Here is a 9,120-nt window from a genome sequence, read left to right on the forward strand (position 1 = left end):
TGGACCACATATATCTTCTTCAGAGAAATGTCTATTCAACTCCGCCTATTTTTAAGTTGGATTTGTTGCTGTTGTTGAGTTGTATGAGTTCTTTATATTGTGGAGATTAACCCCTTAGATATATGGTTTGCAAATATTTGGTCACATTCCTAGGTTGCCTTTTCATTCTGTTTGTTTGCTGGGCAGAAGTTTTTTAAGTTTGATGTAATCCCATTTTTCTATTTTTGCTTTTCCTGTCTGTGCTTTTGGTGTCACAGAAAGTCTTTTAAGCTGATTTTGCCACGCTGGCGCCCATCTGGGGTTGGAGTAGGGGAAATCCGACCAGAAGGAACAGGCCCATTTCGTCTCTGTTCTAGTAGTTTCTGCACCTCTCAAACTCGGGGCATATTAAAGGCTTCTCCTCAGGGCCTTCCACTCTGGGCCAGAGCTGCCAGGACTGGACAGAAGACCCGTGGGCTGTCTCCTGGAGGGTGCGTGTAGATTGATTTCTTTGTCACAAAAAGGGGTTTATCCACATCCTTTTTCACACGCTGGAGGCACTCGCACACAGCGACCTGCCTTTTTTGGGAACGGAGGAGAACCTCCTATTAGGGCGAAGAGAACTCGCGCCCAGCGGTGGGGCCCTCGATGGGCAGGAGGCCGAGCTGGGGTTCTAGAGGGCGGGGTCCGCTCCGGGTGGGGGTCCTCACTGGAGACTCAGCCCCCTGGTCGCAGTGACCCGGCGCCGCCAGAGTCTGCAGGGCAGGGAGCGGCTGACCCAGGCCCAGCACCAGGAGAAGCCTGGGCTTGTCTGAGAACAACGCCTCCGTCTCGCTCTGGGCTCCAGCTGCGTAGAGCTGGTTCCGGGTCCTGGGAACCGGGTCCTCGGGGCTGCAGAGCCCATCACCCCTCCCCGCGGGGTCAGCGGGAGGTCCGGGGCCTGGCGGCCGTTCGTTAGGCGGAATGAATTGTTCGCCTTGCCCGGAGTGAGTGAGGATGAGCCAGTGATTATATTTAAATTTGCTATAATTGATTTGGGGAAGAGCTACTGTGACAAGAACGAATTGATCATTAAATTTATTAGCGAGATAAATTCCGCCGCGATTAAGCAGCTGGCTGGATACGCTGGGGCCGCGCGCTGTCCGGCCTCCTGGGCGGCCAAGTCCCGGCGCCGAACCCCGGCTCGCGCTGCCGGCCTGGTGGTGGGGGGAGCGGTCACAATCACATCTTCCCTTAGTGCCTCCCTCCCTTGCCGCAGAGGCAGCGGGCCGATTCCGGGGTTCGGGGGCCTGTCCCTGAGGTAGAGGGACAGCACCTCCGCGGGGGCCTGAGGCGCTCAACTCCCAGGCCTGGCCGCCCAACCCCCGCTGCCCAATGTGGGGTGGGGGCGCCGAGCAGGGGGCGGCAGGGAATAAACCCCAGATGTGGAGCTAGCGGGGAAGAGAATGCTTCGGGCTGAACTTCACCAATGTGTTAGAAATTAAAATGAGATGTACACCGATTGCAGATTTTTTTAACCCAGAATGTCACCTGTCCTTCTCCTCTCCCCCTCCCCACCCCCCTCTCTAATTTTCCCACCCCCTTTCCTCGGGATCCCCCGGCTTTCCCACGAGTTGCAAACCCAGTCCCGGTTCCCCCAGAGCACCTTTGCACCCCGCGGCGGTCACGCGCCCGCGCCCAGCAGCTGCTCCGGCCCGGCTCCCGGCAGCGCCGCGCCCCCGCCTTGGCTGAGGCTGGATTTTATGGAAAGGGCCGGGTGATAATGAGCTGCCAGAGAGGATATTAATCTCACCCGGCCCAGAGGTAGAGGAGTGGCCCGCTCGCCTGCGCGGTAATCACCCAAATGAAACGCCAGACCCTTCTGAACTCATTTATCAGCGGGGAGGAGGGCGAACAGCGGGGACAGAGGGAGGGGAGGAGGGCGCGCACCCCACGCCCAGGCGCCGCGGGAAAGAGAGAAAAGCAGAGGGAAGGAGGGAGGCACGAGGGGAGGGAGAAAGAAGCGGTGTCCCCTGGCCTCCTGTTTCCTCCAGGCCGAGGGAGGCCCGGGAGAGACCGGGAGGGGCGCCGGAGAGCGGGCGGAGGCCGGCGCGAGGAGGAGCGGGCATGTGCGCAGCACATGGCGGCCTGGCTCGGCGGTGATTGATGGCCGCGCCGCGGCGGCTTATTAACCTCGAGCCATTGCAGCCCCGGCGGGAAGCGTTCCTGTCGCCCGCTGCTGTCCTCGCGGACATTTGCCCAGACCCCAGAAAACCGTTACTGGCCAGCGCTAGGCAGGTTCTGTGGGAGGGAGGGCCGGGGCCCAGGAGAGCGAGGAGCACCGCGCTATGCGAGGCAATCCGGGGAATCTGCGTCGGGGGCGCCCAGGGCCACCCGGAACCCAAACACCAGTAAGGTCTAGTCGTTTGAAGCTGATTTTCCGAAACTTGCAGTGTGTTTCCACTTCTGGAGCGCCAGTGAAGCCAGAAGATCCTCAAGGAAATAGGAAAATTATTGAGTCCAAATTCATTCTCCTGAGATTCACGCGTCCGGGACAGAGGCGAGCCAGGCACCCCTACACCAGCGCTGACACCTGGGCTCAGGGATTTTTACCGACACTTCGCACCTGCCACTCCCCAGCGGCAGGAATCGAGTTCCCCGCACACCTGAGGGCCCAGAGGAGAAGGTGGTCCTCACACCCACTTGCTATGCAGATTTTCACAGTCTGTCAGTCCCAGAATACACTCACTCCGCGTCTTTTCAACAGCAAAATAGAAAAGCTCGTTTCATACCTCCCCCTGAAAGATTTGCGCTCTCACCCAGTAAAAAACCAATTTATTTTACATTCCATCGTGGGCGATGGGAGAAGCTAAATAATAATTTAGCATGCATAAGTATACGTTTCTTTATATATATATATAAATACAATATACAAAAATAAAGACAGTACAGTTTTGAGATTTCCAGCAGTTTGAACGCTTATGACATAAAGTTTTTCCCCCTAAGATACATAAGCACAAAACATTTTTCCTTTTTTCAGTACTCAGCAGAATGGCGTTTCCAGACAAGGTTTCAAGTTTCAGGGGCCTCTAACACTGTGGGCTTCCGCCTCCTCGATTCGGGAAGAGGGTGGGTCGCGTCGGGTCTTCTCACAAACACCTCCCGCAACACTAACCAGAATTAAATTTAAAAGAACAAGAGTTCAAGTTTGAACCCGCTGGGCCTCCCTCTCTCTGTCCCCGGAAAAGCAGACAGGAGCTGTGGCCCAAATGAGCCGCCCCCAGGACCCGGCCGCCCTGCGCTCACTGGCCGGCGTCGGACCTGGGCGCCCGGCCACCCGCGAGGGGCGCGGGGCGAAGCGCGGCGTCCCGGGCGCACCAGCCGCCCCCGCCGGCCGCGGGGCCCCTACTGCGGCGGGGGCTGGTGGCCGGGCCCGGGCCGCGGCGGCGGCGAGTCGGCCCCGGAGGAGCAGTCGGAGGAGGCCGCGTGCGCGCTGGCGCCGTTGCTGTAGGGGAAATGGTCCTCCTCGTCGTCGTCGTCCTCCTCGGGGTCACTGTCCCTCAAGTCCCGCAAGCGGCGTCCGCTGCCCTTGTCCCCGGGAGCCGGCGGCCCCAGCAGCTCCTCTTCCCCCTGGTCCTCGGCGCCGCCGCCTTTGCACGCGCCCCCGCCGCCCTTCTGCTTCTCGGCCTCCTGCGCCGCCTGCTCTTTGGCCTTTTTGCTGCGTTTCCACTTCATCCGCCGGTTCTGGAACCAGATCTTCACCTGCTGGCACAAGCGGGCGTGAGAAACCGGCCACCTCCACCCCACCGTTTCGTCTCTCCGAGTCCCCCGGCTCCCGCACCTGCACCCGCCGGTGGTCTCAGCAAACCCCAGAGACGGCAGGGGGGCTCCAAAGACGCTCGGACTAGACCCCAGCTCGCCAGGCCCTCTGCGAAGGAGGGCCAGGGCAGCTAGGGGACGTATCTGTAAGTCTCAAAATCTTCCCTCGTCTCTTTGTGGAACAAAATTTCTCGAATGTGGCCTGGGGACCGACCACCTGCTTCAGAATGGGGGCGGGATCAGGTAGTTACAATGCAGATTCCTGGGCCTCACCCCGACCTACTGAGTCAGAGCTCTGGCAGCGGGTATATGAACCTGGCGGCGGACCTGTGAGCTCTCCCCCGGATATTAATCCGCACCCTAGAGGTCTAAGAGGCCAGCGCCAAACGCCGAGGATGGCCAAGGGTCAAGAGTGCAGAGGTGAAGCGTCCCCTCGGAGGCCAGCATATGTTGATGCGGTGGGGGGGGGGGGTAGCGCACCTGGGTCTCCGTGAGCATCAGCGAGGTGGCCACCTCGAAGCGCTTGGGCCGCGACAGGTACTTGTTGAGTTTGAACTGGTGCTCCAGCTCCAGCAGCTGCTGGCTGGTGAAGGCCGTGCGCGGCCGGCGGCACTTCCCCAGGAGGTTCGACTGCGCCTGGGCTGGGGATGGAGGGGGCGTGAGGCCGAAGCCGGCCTCAGTCCTCACGCACTCCCACCTCTCCTCCTGACGCCGCTGCCGCTGGGCCGCGCTGCCCGCCGGCCCTGCAGCGTCGCTGCTCTGCCTTCAGTGTCAGCGCCCCCTCCCCCGGGGACAGGGCAGCTAGGGGAGGCCTGGAGCCCAGGACGCAGAGGCCAGGCGGAACCAGACGGTTCGCGTTCAAAGAGACCAAATCCTGTCATCTCAGACGGGGCCTGGGTGTCCTGATTAAAGAGGGCTTATCACTCAGGCGCCCTCTCCACCTGGGTGGGCGTTGGTAGAAAGAAGGTTGACGGAAAGGCAAGAAGAGGTGGGCTTGGCAGACCTCCTCCCCACTCCTCAGGCACTTTCCCCAAGTCAGGCTCAAGTCCACACAGGCCCCAGAATCACTGGCTGGTCCTGGCTCTTCCCACCCCGAGAGGAACTGGTGCAGGGTTCCCATGGCCACCTCCTTAAGTACAAAAGGAAGACAAGAAGGAGAAAAAAGGAAAAAAAGAGGAGAAAGGGAGGGAAGGAGGGAGGGAGGGAGGGAGGGAGGGAGGAAGGAAGGGGACCAAATCCCACGCCTAAATGTGTATTCATCAGAGACTCTGCCCCACTTAAACTGTTTTCTTGACAACCCCACCTGCTCCCAGGGTACAGAGAGGCCAAGCCTGGGGAGATTGGAAGCCTTTTCAGGACAACTCTCATCACGCAAATTAAAAGCCTCGTCAGAAGGGGGATCCGGGCTCTCTATGCGTTTCAAGGCGGTCTCTCAGCTTTATTTACATAATTTCACACTGTTACATCACAGAGAATTTTATGACCTCAGAACTTGAGACTTCTCTTGATTTCCCAGGAGCCTGACAAGTGTTAGACAATAAAAGAAAGGAAAGGGAAGAAAGGAGCCCCAGGCAGGCAGGAGCTCTGGCTCCCCCTGGATGGGCAATTTGCTTTATGCGAAGGCCCACGCCCCCCGCTTTAGTTAAACAAGGCCCGGAATTCCCAACTTGACAATACATTAGAACTTTAATTAAAACACTGGCTCCAAAGGGACCATTTGGGAAATGCCGTCCAATGGCAGAGACAGCCAATTAAAAAAAACCAAACAGGTTTTCCAGCGACCAGAGGAGGGACTCTGAGAATACATTCCCGCATCCTCACCTGTTTATTATGGCCCTTTAGGATTTGGAGTTCAGATTCCTTTTCTGAACTTAAAGCTGGCCGGTTTTAATTCGGCTACCTCTAGGTCAAGATTAGGAATCAGAGATGGGCGAAATGTGTTGGCAAAGGGATGTGGCTTTAATCGATTTTCTGAGCGCCCTTGGGAAAGCACCGGTTGGCCAGGGAACCCAGCACCTGTGTGGAGACCACCGCCCCCACAGTGGTAGACTAAGCACCCCAGGCTCTGGGAAATGCAAGTCATAATGAAAAATCCATGGGGTGGCTCTCCATCAGAAGGGGTTCGCTGGGCTCAGGGGGCCAGGCCCGGAAGGGTGCCCTGAGTTTGGCTGAACCAGGATCAACAGATTCAGATATGTCTGAAGCTGCAGCCCCCAAATTGAGAGGTGCTCAGGAGCTTACCCTCTTCTTTGGGGGCGGGGGGGCTGTCAGGAGGGCTGATTCTCCAATGGGAAGGGATGGGTGGCCATTAGGGCCTTCTGGGAGCTGAGCTGTGAAAAGCCTGGGTGGCCGCAGGCAAACAGTGCACACGCTGGGATTTTCTCACCCGGCTGTGACTTCTCAGCACTGGGGCCTCAGCTTTTCTCGGTTTTAGTCACAACCACGGCTTCTAACAGAGGAATCTGAATTCTGGCAAGTGTTTATTTCTGTTTTCTTTTTTGTTTTTTTCCCTCCCATGCCTGCATCTCCCCAGTCTAAACAAATCCACCCAGACAGAAACAATGGGGTCTCTTTGTTTGGGTGTTGGGCAGTGAAATCATAAAGCCTTGTGCATCTTCCTCTGAGCCGAGCCCCAGTGAGGTGAGCAGCAGGAGAACAGACTCCCAGGAGGGCCAGCCCCGTGTACCCACATGCGCCAGGAAGGACTGAGCGGCGCCAGGCCTCCGAGGTGTCCCGCCTGGGTGGGGAGCACGCTGCCCACAGGCCAACGGCTCTCAGGTTGCCGGTAACCGGCTCTCCCTTGCTGCCACCTTGGCCAAGGGCTCTCTCTGTGTTGGGCGCCCCAAAGTCGGGGTTGGGCACCTGCTGCCTAGAGTCCCTGTGATGGGGTTCCTGAAGGAGGGCGCCATCGCTCGGTTCAAGTCAGGCCATCCGCCCCCTGGGCATTGCACCCTGGACCCAGCACCCTTCTAGAGGCAGGCAGAACCGCGAAAAGAGCCAGGGGGTCGCCAGAGCCCTGGCCTTGCGGCCCGGGGCCTCTTGAAACCCATTTCTCGTTGGCTGCCTCTGGATCTCGGGCCTCTTGAAACCCATTTCTCGTTCGCTGCCTCTGGATCTCTCCCTCTCTTGGGAGGGACCGGAGGTCTCTCCAGAACCCAGAATGCGAGACCTAAGTCCGTTTCCTTGAGGATAAGCCCCTGGTTTCGGTATACCCTGATCCCCAGTCCCACCTAACTCAGGATGCTCTTAGGCTGGCCTTCCCCCACCACCTCCTTCTCCTCTAGCCTGCCAGCTAATCATTAGATTTTAGTCTCACACCTCCAGCTGCCCCTTCCCGTTAAGAGAGGAAGGGAAGGCAAGGCTCGCGTGTGGCTATTTTAATAACTCACTGCCTCACCGCGCAGCCCACAGGAGTCCTCGCAGGCCCAGGGCAAGCCAAAGCGGCCTCGCGGCCCTCCCCAGTTCACTCCGAGCAGAGAGCGCGGGGAAGGAGGCGCCAGTGGAGAAGGATGCGCGAGAGAACCATCTGCCAGGACCATTCCCCCATTTCTTTCTCCCTCCCCGGGCGCGGTACTCACAGTTAAAGTCGGGCATCTTGGGCAGGATCATGCCCGCGGTGGACGCACGCAGCCACTGGTCCAGCTGGAAGGTGCCGGCGCCCAGCTTGATGGGGTCGGCGGGGTGCGCAGGGTGCCCGCCCTGCACCTGCGGGTACGAGTAGGAGAGCGCCGGGTGCTGGCCGGCCAGCGCGGCGGCCGCCGCCGCCGCCGAGTAGCCGTAGACCGGGTGGCCGTAGAGTGCCGCCTGCGCCGGGAGGCTCGCGCCGCCCTGCACGCCCCCCGGGTGCAGCCCCAGGGCCAGGCCGCCCGCGGCGGCGGCGGCGGCGGCGGCGGCAGCGGCGGCGCCGGGGTGCGCGTGGTGGTGGGGCCCCCCGGACCCGCCGCCCGCGCCGCCTGCGCCCAGGAAGCCCGGCTTCGGCAGCAGCGCGCAGTGCGCGGCCAGCAGGCGCGGCGGCGACGGGCTCTCGGCCCGCAGGCGGTCGGCGGGCGCCACAGGCGGCTCCGAGGACGCGGGGCTGCAGCTGCCGCTCGCCCCGCTGCTCGCCCCGCCGCCGCCGCCGGGCCCAGACACGGCGGCCGAGAGGGAGGTGACCAGGGCCAGCGGCGCGGTCTGCGCCGAGGCGCCTCGCGGGGGGTCCACGGCCAGCAGCGCGTCGATGCGGAAATTTTTGGATTTTTCCATCGGCTCGTTTGGGGCTGGCGATCGGGGCCAGGTGGTGGTGGCGCGGCCGTGTGCGGGCTCGCGGAGTCTGTGCGTGGCGGAGGCAAGCCCCAGGGCTCGGGATTGTGGTGGTGATTATTTGCCAATAATCAAAGTCGCCGCCGGAAACTCAGCCGAGGGTGACCATGGTCCGCGCGCTTCCTCCTGCGGGCCCCGCCCCAGGCCCCGCTCACACGCGCTCGCACAACTCCCACGCGGGTGCTCGGCGCGCGGGGGCCGGGAGCCCGGCTGTGTGCGCTGCAGCCCTCAGCGCCGAGGCCGCTGGCGCCGCGCTGGGGACCCGCGCCCCTCCGCGCACTTGAAGCGCAGCGCGGCCGGCGATTGGCGCGCGCGGCGGGGGCCCGGGGAGGGGCGCCGGCCCCGCCATTGGCCGAGGGGCGCACCTGTCACCGTCCTGGCCGCCCGCCGCCCCGCCCCTGCGCCGCGGGGTCCTAAACAGCCCGGGGTGCCGAGCCGCTATGCGGAGCGGGGGCGGGGACGGGGACAGGGACAGGGACAGGAGCTGGAAGACTCGGAGGCTCAACCTAGGGTCCCTGCTCGCCCGCCTGCGGGTGCTGAGCGGAGCGGCGGGCGCTGGCCCCCGGGTCCCCGTGTGGGCCCCGCTGCCCGAGTCCAGGTCCTGAGACGCGCTGTCCCGCTCTGGGCTCGTGTCACCTAGAGCCAGCAGCGCACCTCTTGTCTCGCCTCCTCGTCAGCACCAGAGTGTGTCCACTTCTGCATCGGGGAGCCCACGCTGCTTCCAGATCCAGCCGCTCTGCTCAGTGACGGCAGCACAGAGAAGACCATTCAGATCCCGAAGCCCTGCTCCTGGGTCTCTAGGGCACATAGGAACGGTTTGTGTCCCTGTCGCCGATCCTCTGCAGGTCGAAGCTTCTCACCGCCTTTGGGAAGTCCCGTGCGTTTCAGAGTTTGTGGGGGCGGGAGGCGTACATGTGCATGTTCGCCTGAGTTTGCCCTCCACAAATCTTCGCCTTGAGCCCGGCCCAGTCGCTCGGAGAGAGGGCAGAGTCTGAGAGCTGGTGGCCTGCAGGACCAGTTCAGCTTGGAGACGTCGCCCACCTG

The 9,120-nt window shown here is 61.5% G+C and overlaps 1 protein-coding gene across 1 annotated transcript; it reads right to left on the minus strand.

Moving 5' to 3' along the window:
• Window positions 1-3,361: 3,361 nt before the first annotated feature.
• On the minus strand, window positions 3,362-8,266 carry MNX1 (motor neuron and pancreas homeobox 1). The gene is made up of 3 exons (XM_058570063.1): window positions 7,356-8,266; window positions 4,258-4,418; window positions 3,362-3,720 (listed from the first exon to the last, which is right to left on the minus strand). The coding sequence occupies exons 1-3, from the start codon at window positions 8,017-8,019 to the stop codon at window positions 3,364-3,366; spliced, it is 1,182 nt and encodes a 393-aa protein (XP_058426046.1). The 5' UTR covers window positions 8,020-8,266; the 3' UTR covers window positions 3,362-3,363.
• Between the last annotated feature and the right edge of the window lie 854 nt (window positions 8,267-9,120).

Source organism: Diceros bicornis, chromosome 3 (assembly GCF_020826845.1).
Source record: "Diceros bicornis minor isolate mBicDic1 chromosome 3, mDicBic1.mat.cur, whole genome shotgun sequence".
Taxonomy (NCBI): Eukaryota; Metazoa; Chordata; class Mammalia; order Perissodactyla; family Rhinocerotidae; genus Diceros; species Diceros bicornis.

What these genes read in the sequence shown, in the direction of transcription:
- MNX1 (XM_058570063.1), bottom strand. Translation starts at nt 8,019, where the DNA reads ATGGAAAAATCCAAAAATTTCCGCATCGACGCGCTGCTGGCCGTGGAC. An exon ending in CAAGATGCCCGACTTTAACT is followed by an intron (nt 4,419 to 7,355) that starts GTGAGTACCGCG and finishes CTCCATCCCCAG; the next exon opens with CCCAGGCGCAGTCGAACCTC. An exon ending in TGATGCTCACGGAGACCCAG is followed by an intron (nt 3,721 to 4,257) that starts GTGCGCTACCCC and finishes TTGTGCCAGCAG; the next exon opens with GTGAAGATCTGGTTCCAGAA.